This window comes from Coturnix japonica, chromosome Z (genome assembly GCF_001577835.2).
Source record: "Coturnix japonica isolate 7356 chromosome Z, Coturnix japonica 2.1, whole genome shotgun sequence".
Taxonomy (NCBI): domain Eukaryota; kingdom Metazoa; phylum Chordata; class Aves; order Galliformes; family Phasianidae; genus Coturnix; species Coturnix japonica.
This window is the reverse complement of record NC_029547.1, coordinates 6,678,609-6,694,510: the sequence shown is the minus strand read 5'-3', so window position 1 is coordinate 6,694,510 and position 15,902 is coordinate 6,678,609. Positions and strand designations below refer to the sequence as shown.

The 15,902-nt window shown below is 45.7% G+C and overlaps 1 protein-coding gene across 1 annotated transcript; it reads left to right on the top strand.

The window, feature by feature from the left end:
• The first annotated feature begins 2,135 nt into the window (after window positions 1-2,135).
• On the top strand, window positions 2,136-14,408 carry LOC107305752 (aquaporin-3-like). Its single transcript, XM_015848279.2, has 6 exons — window positions 2,136-2,332; window positions 10,211-10,337; window positions 10,502-10,639; window positions 11,379-11,497; window positions 11,897-12,114; window positions 12,764-14,408. The coding sequence occupies exons 1-6, from the start codon at window positions 2,225-2,227 to the stop codon at window positions 12,930-12,932; spliced, it is 879 nt and encodes a 292-aa protein (XP_015703765.1). The 5' UTR covers window positions 2,136-2,224; the 3' UTR covers window positions 12,933-14,408.
• The last annotated feature ends 1,494 nt before the right edge of the window (window positions 14,409-15,902 follow it).

Genomic DNA, 15,902 nt, shown 5'->3' with positions numbered 1-15,902 from the left:
CCAGCAGCCATCAGAATCTGCTGTGCCACCAGTCTTACTCTTACATCCCTCTTTCTTTACTTCAACTGATCCAAATAAGTGTGTCAGTACCTTATCATATAGCCACAGAATAGCTTAGTCTGAAAGGGACCTTAAAGACCCTCTACTTCCAACCCCCTGCCATGGGCAGGATTGCCAGCAATCACCAAGCAAGATGGGCTTTTTAAAAAAAATCTTGCTGCCACTGCACCTCTTACGTTGCTTTGTGTTTGGATTTTGCGCCCCTGAATCCCAAATGTTCTGGTGTGGCAAGAAAGCTGCTGCCTTGGCACAGGGAATCTCCAGAATTGGCCCCTTCCAGGTCTTATCCACACTTTGATTAATTATTGCTTCTGAAAAGATCTTCCACTTCTTCCAGCATTGCATCACTGTCCCTTCCTCAAGATCCCAGTTAATAACCTGGCTCTTGGGAAAGCAATTGCATAAGTCTCTATGGCTCATTTTATGTTGTTGGATCCTGGGCTGTGGTGAGTCACGCCCACAACGCCCCGGGAAGGGAATCCAATGCCACTCTCTCCAATTTACGTATGGAAAAGCTGAGGTGTGGAAATGTGCAGGATTTGCTCAGGGTCAGGTGGTGAGTCAGGTGTAGAGCCAATGTCAGAATGCCCACCCCATCCCAGCTCCTCAGGCTGTCTAGACTTCTCCAAGCACCAGTTTTGATGCTGGTGTTACCACTATCTTCTGTCATCTCTCTAGGAGCCCAGACATCTCCACTCCCTTCACCAGTCACGACAACATGTCTGTAGTCTTGAAAATGACTTGTAGCCAGTAGGGATTAGATGCTGCATGGAGGGGAAGCGTGTTTCTGCTTATCTGGAGGGTATCACATCTCCGTGTCCCCGCTGTTCATCCGTTGGTTCTCTCTGGTCTTCCTGCTTGCTCCCAGCATGGTGGCTCTGTCCCCACCATGGGGTAAGGAACAGGATCCAGGACCCAGTCTATATAAGTCTCCATAAACCCACACCACAGTATTTCCCCTCTGGCAGTTCAGCAAATGGCAAAAAAAAAGCCACAGGTCTTAGCTTAGGAGCTGCCAAAAGAAAAAAAAGAAAAAAAAGAAAGACACCACAGCTTCATTTCTGGTTGTGGGGTCTTCAAAACCAAGTCCACATATAAAGTTCAGAGGAGAGTATAAAGGAGACAAGAAGGCACAGGATGAAGTGGGGTGGTGGGCACAGTGAGATGGAGAAGGGCAGAGAAGAGAGAAAGAGAAGTTGCTGTCCTCGGCTCTGGTTTGCAAACCCCTTGCAGCTGCAGTTCAGAGGACCTCACTGATGTTGGTCAAAGCAAACCAGACCTAAGGCCAAAGGAAGGAGAAATGTTTCCTGTCCCTGCAGTTCTGTTTGGACCTGAATGTTTCCCTGCGTTTGATTCCTCGCACAACATTGCTAACTACATTCCTGACTTGACTCCTCGGGCTGGCTGCGGGTCCTGTGGGGAATAAGAGCCCATTCATCACCACTCTGTTTTTCTATCGGGAAAGCTGGTGGTTAAACAAGGGGAAGAGGAGAAGCTGTGAATCTGTGGATTTGCAGAGCAGTCAAGGAACAAATCTGGGAAGGGGGTCCCCTCCATCCTGCATATTCACCCACTGCACTGCGTCAAGCCTGGGGAATTTTTACTGCTGTCTTAACAAAAACCAGATGCCACAAATGGCACATATCCTGCCAGCAGCCCCAGGGCCACGGATGGGGACAGCCTTTTCATCCAGACGGTCTCATTCAGCTGGTGGGCAGCAATGCCTCTGCCACACTGTGGTGGGCTTGGGAGGGAGCACAAGCTGATAGATGGGAACTGAGATAGGACAGAGGGGTAAATATGTTGTTTGGTCCACAGGTTTGGCTTTTTGAACCTCGGTTTGAGCTGAGGAGAGGCAGACGGCCCCATGCAATTGGCTTTGGGTGGGACATCCCTGCCATGTCTAATTCCTCCTTCTGAAAGTCTTTTGCTCATCTACTTGGGCAATAAGGACAAAAAAGAAAACAGCCCAGTCCATCTCATGCTGAAAAGGAGGAAAAAAGGGTTTCGAAGAGTGTGGAAGGGGTGTGGTCACTGGGTGGGGGTGTGTCAGGCACCGCAAACTTACTTATAAGCAAGGGCAGCTCTGCTGGAGAAGAAAGGTTCTGAGGCTTTGTCAGCTGCTGGTGGTCCCTGATACTGCTGGGAAGACACATCTGCTGTGATGGGGAGGCAAAAGGACGTGCTTGCTACCATCGAGGAGCACCTGAGGATCCGAAATAAGCTGGTGCGGCAAGCGCTGGCTGAGTGCCTGGGGACGCTGATCCTGGTGGTGAGTCTGTGCTGGGGCATGGGGACATCGTCCTGGTGTGGGGAATATGCCAGTCCTGCTGCTGAGAACTGCAGGTGGATGAGCCCAGCTCCTGTGCAGCCTGCCTGTTTGTACAGGTGTTATCCGTAGAGGAAATCCTTGTGCTGTACAGTGAGCTTTGGGGCTACTGCAAGGAGCAGAGCTCAGCAGGTGCTGAGGGACTGTAATGTGTCTGTGTGTTCACAAAGTGCATGGAGCAGATGCTGTATTGGAGCAAGTGTTTTGCTAGAGATCATGCAAAACTTCCTTCCCCACTCTGCCCTGGAGTATTGTCTTGGCACTGAAATAGTTCAAGTGTTATCATCCAGGCAGTGAAAAACTTGCTGTTTTTGTTTTTGCATCCTATGAAGAAGAAACAGGCAGAATTGAAACTGTCTCAGCATAATTTTTTGTTGCCTGCTGCATGTCCTGCAGGGTCTCTTATCAGCGGGGCTGCATGCCTCCAGGACAGCCCATGCTGGCAGCTGATCCCGCCTGCGTGGCAGCGCAAGGCTGTCACTCCTGCTACAAAACACATTTTGTAAGCAGTGACTGCAACAAAACTCTGCTGCCTGATGTAGTGCTGGGTTTCCAAAGGGACAGGATATAAGAGATGAAGTTGGGTGGATATCTTTGAGGCTGAAAGGCTGATTTGAGCAGGTAGGACAGCAGTGAAGGATGGGGGTTGCTATACAGCAACACTGCGATGGGGGCATCTCCTGTTGGGAGACCAAAAATGCAGGACTGTGCGATGCCCAATGACTTGGTGGTAGCACAGCCAAAGTCTGTGTGTGAAAATTCATCTGAAGTGGTGTAAACCCATGTGACAGATTGATTGTGGGTTTATGCCTCTCTGTAACTGGTGGTCTGGGGAGAGCACTGATGGCCAGGGGGGATGAAGGCAAAGAAAGGCTGAGGTCCTTCTGCTTATCCAGACTCCAAATGAGGGTGGGCACCATCAGCCTCAAGGAGCATCACGCTCACTCTGTTTTCATGTGTGTGTGCAAAAGCAGCTTGTCACCTCGTCCGGGACTCCCTGAGCTGGTGCCTGGGACCAAAGAAAATGCTGTTTTTATTGGTGCTCTCAACTCTGTCCCGAAGTAATCTGGGATCTCTGCATCTCCTCTGCAGTGGGAGCTCTGTGCTCTGTGGGGGCAGATGCACTGGGAGAACCCTGCCTGGCTGTTAGCATGAAATACAGAGAGGGAAGGGCTTCTCTTGCAGCTGTCCCAGTCTGTTCTTCTGCTAATAAGGTGCCACTGTATATATTATATTCATTTTAATTTTTAATATTTTAATTGCTCCCTATCACCCATATTTCTCTATATCTTTTTATTTTAACAATTGCCCTGAAGGTAGAAGCAAAAGTCTTGAAGTTGACTTTTCTCCTTATCAGAGGACCTTGGTAGTGGTTTTAGCCACATGATCCCAGGACAGAGATCCTGATTCTGCCTGGAGGGAAAGCAGACACTTCTATCCTGCAGAAGTCCCAGCAGACTGAGCTGGGAATGAAAGCATTTATCTGCATCTGAGCCCAGCAAACATCTCCTGTGGGCTTCAGAGAGTGAAATCCATGAAGCTGCTTTTGTGGGAGGCGGTGTTGGCTGCACATGAATTTCTCTAGAATGGGGCAATACTGGGGATGGATTTGAGGCTTGGTATCATTCACACCAAAGTCAACTTCCTGAGCCCAGTGTTTAAAGTTCGCAGCTTACTTAAGATTGCACTGTGTAACGTAGAACTTGTCCCGCCGTGGATATTGGAATGGCTTCAGCTTCTTCCCTCCTTCCCTTCACTTGCGTAATAGCAGCTCTCTAAAGCTCTTCTAGGGCAAAACCATTTCAGAACCCCACAATTCTTACCTGCTGGTAAGAGTTACAAAGGCAGCAGAATGTTACGTAAGAGGAAATACTGCCTTTTTGTTTAAGACAAAAAAAATAATAAATCCAACTAAGCAGCCAAACCTTGAAGAGCACAAAGGTGAGTTGCTCTTGAGTTGCTGCTCTGGCTATGTGCCTTGCACAACGGAGCTGCAGTGACCCTCCTGTTACAAGAGTTTAATGCTGCTTCTGTTTCCTTTGATAGTGAAGATGTCAGTCCCCTCTTCCCCCCCTCCCAGCATATACTTTCTGATACGTTAGGTTTGAAGTTTATATCGGTGTCAGAAGCACCTCTTGCTGGCAATAGTTAAGCAATGCAAACACTGAAGGCATTTTCCAACTCACTTGCTATTTGTGTTATTGCTGTAGCAACTCACTAAAGCAAGATTTCCACCAGCAGGTCTCCATGCTTTCCTTAAAGACTGTTTGCCTTTGTCTGCTGGCTGCAAATACTATAGCTGTCCCTGTTTAGTTTTAAAGTTAGCAGAAATAATTCGCTATTGTAACTGATTTCCAAGTCAGACTAACTATGATTCACTGCTGCTGAGGCACGAGGAGAGGCACGAGGAAGGAACAAAACAATTCCTAATTGCTTTTCAGCCAGGCTGTCCTGCCTTTGTGGCCAGGTGGGAACTCTTTAGAGTCTGAGTGTGCTGCAAACAAAAGAATCCAGAACAGTAAGGTGGCTGGGATGATCAAGGAACCTCATCAGCTCTTGGCAGTGCTGCTGCTCTCCTCCGCCTCTTCCACCAGAAGAGCTCAGGGCTGCTTGTTAGCCATCCCAAACTGTAGCCATGCTGCCCCAGTGCAGGAGCAGGGAGATTTCTCCTTCCCACAGAGATGAGAGCTCAGGCACTACAACTTGCCCAAGTGGGGTGCAGCTCTCTCCAGCAATGCCCAACACAGTGAGTGAAGTCCAGGTCTTTCTAAGAGCTAAGGCTTCCTTATCTGATGGACATCGGCGATATCAGAACAGGTTCTTGCTTCAGTACACATGGGGAAGGGACAAACTAAATAACAAGTTTCCCCACTGCCCAACTGCTCTGCTGCAGGTTGCTCAGTTTTTATGGAGGTTGTTTGTTTGTTTGTTTGTTTTGCACTGAGCTCTTTGCAGTGTTGTTGTAGCCCATGGTGTACATACGCTGTAGCTTCCCTCAGCCCCTCTTATCTACCCAGTCCTGCTGCCTCGCTTGGCTCCAAGACAGCTCTTGGTGCAGAGGGAGCTGTAACATTACAGACCATCTGAATCTGACTTTTGTTCCTACCCAGGCTGGCTGGTAGGTAGAGCTGGTAGGTCCAGCCAGGCTGTGGAATATGATATTTCTCCCCTGTTTTGCAACCTCTAAGTCACAACCCACCTATTTGTTCAAGAGGTGCTGGAGGAAAGGCACACATGTTTCTCCTTGCACTGCCCTTGTGGCTTTCGAAGGTCCTCTGAACACATGGGCCACAAGGCTGAGGAAGATCCATGCACACTGGAGGTGGATCTCTCTTCTCATCTATCCAGCTGGGTCCTGCTTCTTGCCATAGTCAGTGCTTGCAATGCCTTAACCCTATCCTGCATTAAGTTACAGGGAAGGTAGGCGGGCAGTGGTTTTGAGCTGCCGGTAAAGTGATAGTCCTCTGTCTCTTCCTTGGAAGGACTTTGGGAGAGTCACGGGTTTGAGCTCCACGCTGATATAAAGAGAGGTCTCCACACACACATCTGACGGCTTAAAATCTTCCATCGGTATCGCAGGGTTCCTTCCCCGGGATTATCCCTACGATCTGACTGCCCTTATGTCACCTTCGCCGTCCACCGGAGGGCAGCAGGGGCTGAGCAGCTCTTCCTATGCACTTATTTTATTTATTTATTTTTCAGGACGAAGGGGAAAGTTGCAGCTCGGGTAATAACAGTTGTTCTGGGCTATGCCAGCAAAACTTTCCTGTCTTGATTTAGCGATCAGTCGGTCTGAAATCCATGAGCAAATCCATCCGAGCCTTTTGTGTTTCTCCTGAAGGTGTGAAAAAGCACCAACAAAGGAAGGAGGGCAGGAGAGGGAGGGGACCTGGCTGCTGTGCTGTCTGAGTTCATCTGCAGAGCTGTGTTGGTCAGGATGTGTCCATGAACCCACTAACCATTAGTTCTTCATTAGCTTTTCCAACATGTTTGTGTCCTCCAAGGCCCTCTCCTACCAGCTCTGACTAACTCCAGGGCTTCTCTGCTAGGAGGAGGATGGAATGTTTGTCACCCTGGGTGGAAAAGCCACACGGCCCTTCTCAACCACAACGTGGACATAGGGAGTTTGAGTTTTTCTGAGTATGAAGTTACACCCAGCAACCATTTTCTGGCTATCTCCTCCCTTTTTCAGCTCCTGGAGTCTGACAGCCCCTTCATCCCTGAACCAGTTCAACTCACTGATCCTGCTGAACATGGTGTGTTCCTATTAATTTTCTGCAGCACATCGGGTTGGATCAGCTCCTGAGGAAAGAGGATTGAGAAGCTTTCCCATTGGCTGTGAAAGCCATTAGATCTGTTCAAAACAGAAAGATGAAATTAGGGAGCTGTTTTCCATTAACATGCTTAATGGGTGCATCGACCACAACTCTTGGGAGAGTAGCTTTAAGACATCTGAGTAATGGCTTGTTGCAATCATTTTATTAGCACTTAAAAAATCACTTGTCTAATGGGTCATGGGGATATAACAGCTGAAGGCCTCACGCTCTGCCTTGTGAGGGACTCACATGAGTTTCTGCTGGTTGAGATGTTTTACTGGTAATGTAAAAACAACATGTTGGCAGCAGATTATTAAAATCAAGAACGTGGGATCATCTTCCCTTGGGTGTGCACATCCATCTCCTGGCCATAGTGGTCACTTACATCCATTGCATGAGCTTGAGTCCATGAATTTTAATTGGATAAATGCTGGCTGGATTTGATATAATCTTCCTTGCCTTAAAGCTCAAGTTAGATGCTCCTGAACTCTTTAAGTAGTGGAAAAGGGAGACTTAAGAATGGTCAGGGTATCCTGTCTTGTATGTCCTAGGAGAATAAATTGGAAGGAATACTAACGAAGTGTTACTGGGTTAGTGGGATTTGTTCTGCCTAAACTTAGATGGGAAAGTCAGAGTGGGTTGACTACATCAGTGGAGAAGATGAGACCCTAACTTGAGCCACTTGACTTGATTTAGATACCCATGTTGGGAGGCTGGGGCTCCATTCCCTATGCTGCCATTTCTCCTCACTGCATGTGACGGGCATCCAAGATGACTGCATCAGTCATAAAACAAAATGACTAAAGGTGTAAAATAAATCTTGCTACAGGTAAATATAGATTTTTGCATCTGCATATGCAGGGATTTGGAACTGTATCCCTCTGGACAACATAACCACCTGGTACGTGTATCAAAGCTGCCCCCTACACCTGGCATGTGCCACCCAGTGCTGACAGCTTGTACCAAATAATATCATGTAAAACCATTTGCCACAAGAGCAGGGTTGAGCATGGTATGGATGTCATGTATGGGGAATGTGTTCATGCTTAAGGGACTCCATTGATGTGGGATGGAATTGCACACAAGCATATCAAACCTCAAATTTGTCCCTAAATATTACCTTGCTTTTTAATTTTAATCCACTTAGGGTCATTTTTTTCTACTGTTACGCTGAATTAACCCAAACAGTTCTTAGGGCATATCTGATAAGTAATTGTAATGCTTCTATGGAGTGGCTCCAGGGTGTTTTTGCATGGCTCATTGACTTTCTTCTGAGAAAAAGCTGGGGAGCTATTGCCAGGTGTAGGGTGGCAGAGAGGAGGATGGAGAATAGCCTCTTGAGAAACACCAGGGCTGGAATTCCTCCAGTTTGAGAGAAGACCTTTGTGAATAAGTACAGTTGCAGATGGTGGAATGCAGAACTTTACTATGTGGTTTCCGTGACCAAAAGTTATGTGTGCCTGATGAGTCAACCACCATCCACTTGAAGAACAGCCAGTTCCTTCAAAGTGAATGACACAAGTTCCATCATCAATGGAATAAGCTTGATCTAGTGGGTAGCAACCCGTCCATGGCAAGGGGCTGGAACTAGGTGATCTTTAAGGTCCCTTCCAACTCAAGCCTTTCCATGATCCAATGATTACAATTTACAGTATACTGGGGCCAACCCTGCCAAACTCAGATGCTTACTGCAGCTTTTCCTGTGCTTACCTCCTGGTTGGACTGCTATGCATTGTGTCTGTAGAGATACAAACACCATAGCCAAGTGCTCTGTCCAAAACTCTGCCTAATGTGTGCTGGGACTCCTCTGGGAAGGAACAGATGTCACCCAGGTCATTAGTGAGTTCTTCTTTGCTCATTTGTAGCTATGCTTCCCTCAGTGGTTTGGACAAAGCTGGCAGTGATAGCTCTGTTTGCTTCTCAACAACTCATCTTTTCTGCCTTTGCACAGGTATCTCCTCTGCTGTGGTTTTCCAAGTGAGAGTCTTGGTGTCAGGACATGGAATGGGCTGCTGTGTACCCCGTAGAAAACAGTGCTGGATATCACTTTGTTAACTAACAAGTTATGCAGGTTCCTTTGTTCTTCCAGCAGAGGGTCCTGTGCCAAGAGGTACCTGAGTACAGAGTGTCCATCTCATGAGTCAGCCTGCAGCCTACTTGGCCACTCCTTTCCCAACAGATTGAGTGCAGTGTTTTCTTAGTAATTCATCAGTCACTGAGGGGATGTACTGGCTGTGGTTTGGCTTTGCCCATCAACTGAATTATGTATTGCTCAACAGGTATGTCCAGTATTGGCAGGAGAGGTGAAGAGATCCACTCCTGCCTACCTGATGCCTATTTGGTGGTTTATCCCCTAAGAGTAGATGTGGCAATTGTGGCTTTTGTGTGGCCTTTGTGGCAATTGAGTAATCTTGGGATAATGGAATTTACAGAAGCAGATCTTGATGGGTGGGCAAACGTGGGCGCAAGGTCTGGGCACTAGCCTGGAGGATCTTGAGCAAGACGTTATCCCTGTCCTAGTTTAAGGATGCTCTCAGTATCTTCTGATGAGATAATCCCTGGTATACCCTGAGAATCTGTTCAGGTTAAGCCAGTGGAGGATAAAATCATACAGAAGATTAGGACTAGGGCTCCTTAAAATATATGGTGGATAGTGGAGGGACATGGCAGGGCAGGAGGCATCCATCTGGACAAGTGATGAACTGAACAGCCAGGGGAAATTGGTCTGGGCTGTTAAAGGTCATCATAGGAAGTATGGCTCTTGGATGTGATTGGGAGAAGAAGAATCACCTACTTAAAGCAAATGCCTTTCAGAATGAGCACATGCTTCCTTTATCTATTAGGCAACACTACTTATCATTCAACAAAAGTGGGTTGTTACCCAGAGCGCTCAGTACTTGTTGATGTTGCAGAGACAGAGCATCTTTGTTGCCCTTATCTCTTCCTATATTCCTTTGTCATAGGAAGGATCTCATTGTGTCGAGGTGGTGTGGGCTGTGCTCAGATTGCCCATGGCAGGGAGCAAACCTTGGGGCTGGGACAAGCATGGGTATCTTAGCTCAGAAAACCAACTTCAATCCCTCAGCTGTGTCTTGAAAGGAATGTCACTACCAAGGTGAACACAGCCTTCTTCAGCCATGTCTTAATATCCTGGCAATAGCAAAACTGTGCCCTGCTGATCTGTGTGCTACTGTGTCAGTTATCAGCCATTTTTAATGATAAGGAGCTTAGGCCCCCTATCTGGGCAATGATTCTTCTCACCTACGTAGCCATCATATGTTTGGACAAAGTTGTCCAGTTTCCTGGAGATGATGCATCTCCCACTTTCATTTTACCCAACCAGGGATCAGACTTTGCTTGTGACTTTTCTGTAACCTAATGCTGAAGCTTTGAGTTAGGAGTGTGCTGCAACAACCCATGCAGGTGTAAGCAGAGCAGTTAAGAGTGTCGGTCAGCAACTGATGTAAATTACAGAGGGTAACTTCAGTCTGTTCTTCTCTTTCAGCTCTTTGGCTGTGGCTCTGTTGCTCAGATCGTGCTCAGCAGAGGGACCCATGGAGGCTTCCTGACTGTCAATCTCGCCTTTGGCTTTGCTGTGATGCTTGGCATTTTGATCGCAGGCCAGGTGTCAGGTATGTTGTGTCTCTGTGTGTGGGCTGGATTTCACTTGTGACAACTGGTGTGTAGGCCTAGATGGCTGCACCTTTCCTATGTGGCACTTCTCCTATGTGGAGACTACCATGCCATGACTCAAGTTCTGCCCATAAAAGTGCACTAACCTTCTGCCTTTCTGCAGGTGGACACCTGAACCCAGCTGTCACTTTTGCCATGTGCTTCTTGGCTCGAGAGCCTTGGATCAAGCTACCAGTTTATGCCCTGGCCCAGACACTTGGAGCTTTCCTAGGAGCTGGCATAGTCTTTGGGCTCTACCATGGTAGGTGCAGAAAGTGTGTATGATGTCTGCAGGTCTTTACTATTTAGATTAAAGCAGATCTCCCAGAAATGTTGATGAAACAATAATGGTGATAGAAGCTTTACATATGTGCATTTTTCCAGAGTCATTTTATCCTCATGTGTTTTTTTCTTTTTTCTTTTTTTTTTTTTAATAAACAAGGACATCACATGGATTTTTTTCTGCATAGACTGGATATGGTTGTGAGCCAGTCAGACTTCTAGCAACTTTGGCAGCCCTTGTCAGGCTGATTCTTCACAGTAAAGGAGTGGAAACTACTGTTACTGCTGTAATGTAAATGTTACAGCTTCAGTTCAGCATCAATTACCTTTCTAGTAGATAGGCTGATGTCAGATTCTTTGCAGAAGAAAATTAATCCTATCCTAAACCACTGCTTAAAACAAAGATGGGCTGCCTTCAGGAAGCATCTATTTTGATCTTAACTATCTGTGGTTGAGACATATTCAGATTGCTTAAGGTAGTTATCCAGCTTCTGCACAGCAGTAGATGAGTGGCCAGTGACTCTACAAGACATCCCCAAGAGCGGAAACTAATTGCATGGGAAAGTCAGACCAATGTGTTTGCTGCACATCAGATCCATAACAGTTTCTGAGATTTTGACTTCTGTAGCACCACAGGCATTTCGGCACCTTGTAGGGGGCATTAGGATTCATACTGGTGTTTCTTTGAGTTCTTACTGTTGCTTTTTCTCCACCTCCAGATGCCATCTGGGCTTTTGGCTCCAACCACCTGTATGTAACAGGAGAAAATGCCACAGCTGGTATCTTTGCCACCTACCCATCTCAGCATCTGAATGTTGTGAACGGATTCTTTGATCAGGTAAGAGGTGCCTGGAGGGAGCCAGAACTCAAAGAGGGATATTTCGGGTTTGTTTTGGCCCTCTCATTTGGTCAGAGAAAGAATCACAGCTTGGAAGCACATTCTGGAAGATGTCTTCAGCTGATTTGGCTACTCACAGTTATTGATAGCTCTTCTGTGTGTGGGGAAGAGGTGTGGGCACAAAGGAATTTATCAGTTGCTAGGAGGAGCGTGCTCCATCATCCCTTTCCCAACTGGGCACTCAGTCTAATTCTGTCTGACAATGCCATGGAATCTTTTATTGTAGCTTTTCCACTTTAGAGAATGAGTCCTAAAACCATGGAACTTCAGAAGACTTAAGTAACTTTCTTACAAGATTAGTCTGGATTAAATTCTTCTTTCTGATTTTTCCCTTCCCAGTTCATTGGCACCGCTTCCCTCATTGTTTGCGTCTTGGCTATTGTGGATCCCTACAACAACCCTGTTCCCACAGGGCTGGAAGCTTTCACAGTTGGCTTTGTTGTCCTCGTTATTGGAACCTCCATGGGCTTCAACTCTGGCTATGCTGTCAATCCTGCCAGAGACTTCGGGCCTCGTCTCTTCACAGCCATTGCTGGCTGGGGCACTGAAGTGTTCTGGTAAGAGCTTGACAATGAAAACCTTGTGCATCAAGGGGGAAAAAAAAGTTTGAGATTCAAGTAGTCTTAGCACCCTTATGGTGTCTTTAGAATGTATAAATCTCTTTAAAAGACACAGTGTGCTCTGCTTTGATTTCTTTAAAAAGTCATAGAACTTCAGCAGTTTCCAGAAAATTAATGAACTCTGGGGAGGGAGCCTCAGTGATGAGAAGCTCAGGTGCACACTGAACACGATCTTATCCACTATTTTTTAATGGAAGGAAGTGCAGGGCTTTTGTTATATTTTCTTGAACCTGGAGAAAACTGAGAACTATGAGCACTAGAGGTTATATGTTGTAAAGGAGTACCTTCCTGCAGGCAGCAGGAGGGAAGTGAAACTGCCTAGCTCAGACACTGATGGTTTCTCTACTTTCTTGGTGGAGAGTGAGTTGTAGAAGTCGTGGAAACAGCTGCTCCAAAGTGCTTGTCCCCAGAACTTGCAGCAAGAGGCAGCAACTGCCTTGGATGTTGCTGTGGACATAGGGTTGCTGTTGCCTTGCATGTCAATGTTTGCACATAATCAGATTTTGCGTTATTCCAGACTGAAACACAAGTATCCTAATGCTTAGGTTGCAAATCTTAACCTTGTGCATTTCCTTCTTCTTTTCAGGACGGGAAAGCAGTGGTGGTGGGTTCCAATTGTTGCTCCTTTCCTTGGGGCCATTGCAGGAGTCATAGTCTACCAGCTGATGATTGGATGTCACGACGAGCCTTCTCCACCTGCCTCTGAGCAGGAGACAGTCAAGCTGGCCAACGTGAAGCACAAGGAAAGGGTCTGAGGAAGCTGCCATTCAGATATGGCAGGCATTCATTACTCAGGACTGCAGCTGGTGGAGAGGAGGGAGAAGTTAAGAAGAGCTTCAACAAGAACAGGAAGAGTTTTTTTTCCTGTCTTGAGTTATTCTAGCCTTTAATTTTTTTTTTTTTACATTTTTTCTTTCTTTCTTTTTTTTTTTTTTTAAATATCCCTGATGCATTTGCTTTAGATTCTTTCCTATGAGCCTTTTCCTTCCATGCAGTATTGTATAATCTTTCCCTACTTCTAGAAAGGGTTGAGAACTTTAGGAGACAGGGGAGAGGTGGGCATTGCTGTCCAACAACTCCAGCATGGGTCTAATCAATCAGGAATCTGGGGCTCTCTTGGGCTGCTTTGCTGGCCTGGCCTTTGAGCTTGGCAAACTGCTTCCCTCTGAACACGTGCTCCATCTGCAGAACAGGGACCACTCAAAACATAAGTTGTTCTTGTAGTGTGGAATTGAAATTCTAACATCCTGGGAAAAAGTTGCCCGCAATTCTATGATGGATCAAGTTCATGCTTGGTGTTGCTCTAAAGTGAGTGACTTGACACCAGGAATGGACTTATCTACAATATTTTAATTGGCTAAAGTTTTCATTTCTCCCCTGAGCTCACAGAAGGTTGTATCAATCCATTGATCCATAGCGTCAGAGCGGAGAGTGAGAATGCACTGGATTTTAATGTAATACTGAGACAAAATGTTTACAAGCCACTGCACCCTGGTGTTCTAATCACAGTTTTCAATATTGCCAACGCATGGAAGACAAAACATAGGAAATCCTTGTTTTAGTCGGGGGATAACCTGGAAAGAAAGCTTGGCTCCCTATAGCAGACTTTCTTATTAACCAGCTTTGTATATAAACTGCAAGCAGCTAATGGCCAAGTTCCACTGAAAACATGGTGTTGCTAAAGTTGTGTGTTTTCATGTAAATTTCACAATAGTATTTTTTTTTATAGAGATATATAAATGCACGCCTTAAAAAGCTGTTACTACAAACCAAGATGGGGATCATTTAATTTAAAGATGTGTGGGAACTGCCTATTCTCTGACAGCTTGGAGATAACTGTTGGGTTTGCCCAAGTCAGGCTTAGATTTTCACTCTGTGACTGGAGTTTTCTACCTTGCAGAATTGTGGGGGCGTCCCTGACACTCAGGACTCTTCTACCATGTTTTTTTTCTGATGAGGGTCTGAGTTTAGACCCCAATGGCTCCTATAGCACCGGTGTGTCAGAGGATGGCTGTGCTATACAGAGTGTTTGAAACAAACAGTATCAGTTGTGAAAGAATTTGTAGGTCCCATGCCTCTGCATTGGAGAAACTCTTTTGAAGGCTGTTTCTTTAATGCATGAACTCTTTGAAATATGTAACTTTGTACACATTTCCAGTCACTAAAACAATGTATTCTTTTTTTTTTTTTTTGCCTTTTTAAGAAATAAAATGTCAATACCCACACTGTAAGATGTCAGCGCTCGTTTTATTTTTAAGCTATTGACAGTAAACTTTGCCATAGAGAGGAAGTTGTCAGTAACAAAAGCTTCCTCAAACCCCCTTCCTCTCTGCAGCCTGTGTTAGCAAAAGCAAATTAACCCCTTCAGGTGATGTATCCGCATGCACTACTGGTGCTTTATTCCTTTCACTTTGGGGGTAGGTAGCAGAAGATGAAGTGCCTTTGCTAGTTACTTTCTCACACAATATAGAGAACATAAGTATTGCAGGCCCAAGCCCGGTGCTCAAAGAACTGCACAGTCCTTCCAGCCTACGTTCTCTGTAAATACAACTTGTTGCTGATTTATGTCCTGCTGTGTTTTTCCTCTGTCAACTGTACATCCTTGAAGTAAGTCTATAATTTCCCACAGAGTGCCATCTGAACAGTTCATTGAAGTTGGATGAATGTGATTTCCTTCAATTCACCAACTAGAAATCAAGCAATTTCTAGCGAGTGTTTGGTGTTCTCCATCCTTGACCCATTTCTGCTGCTTCTATATGAAATAGAACATATTTCTGTCTTGAAAGTTTACCCCTCAAAATCTGTTTAAAACCCTTGTGTACTACTGCAACCAATTCGTGTAGCTTCAGGGGTTGCTTTCCCTTTTTACTGAGGACTGTGTCCTTTTTTCACTCTTCTACAACTTCAGCTAAAATTCTTACTACAGACATGATGACTGTGGACTCCAGAATTGCTGCTTGTCCTTCTGTGTGTGCTCCATGCCATGTTCCTCCTGCTTCTGTCTCTATAACCTTGCCGTATTTTTGCCTCAGTGTTCTGTTTTGGAATCCTTATTAGAACTGCAGCAAAACACCATATCACTTTCAGGTCAAGTCTTGACTATCTTTTGTCTTAGCACTGTGCATTCCCACTGTGTAAGTCTTCCTTTGTCTATGGGGATCTGTTGGAGTGTCAAGCACGACTGAGCAGATCCTCAGCCCAAGTCGAGTGGATGGGAGCTAAGCAGCTTTATGTTCCTTTCCACACGGGTCTTGCCCCATATTATTCAGGCACAGGGCAACTCTTTGCTAGCCCTGTGAAGAAAGCAGTGCAATCGGGTAGTTCCATTTGCCAGATTTCAGGAACTGCCATTTGAGTCTGGGGAAGACAAGGTTAATTGCAGACAGCAGCATTCCTGGCAGCAGGCACCCTTGGGTTGCTGCAAATTGTGATTGTTTGTTTTCAGTTTAGTTCTGTAAGATTTAATTTTTGTCCTTTTTCTATTTTTTTCCCCTTCCCACACCTAAATTTCAAAACAATGAATCTTCACATTCTTAATCCTGTGCCTTTGCAGTTCTTGGAGAAGTAAGACTCATCTGGCCAAATAACGACTGCTAGGTTGTAGGTCAGATGAATTCCAGCCATCAAGCTATTGAAATATACTTAGTATGCAGGAAAAAATAAATCCACAAGCTATTCATGCTTAACAGGGAGAGTAATTAGTCACTAGAACAAAGATGCTGTGG

Bases quoted from the DNA above. Each gene is read 5' to 3' on its own strand.
- LOC107305752 (XM_015848279.2), top strand. From the start codon at position 2,225: ATGGGGAGGCAAAAGGACGTGCTTGCTACCATCGAGGAGCACCTGAGG. The intron at 10,338-10,501 runs GTATGTTGTGTC...GCCTTTCTGCAG, and splicing joins GATCGCAGGCCAGGTGTCAG to GTGGACACCTGAACCCAGCT. The intron at 12,115-12,763 runs GTAAGAGCTTGA...TCTTCTTTTCAG, and splicing joins TGGGGCACTGAAGTGTTCTG to GACGGGAAAGCAGTGGTGGT.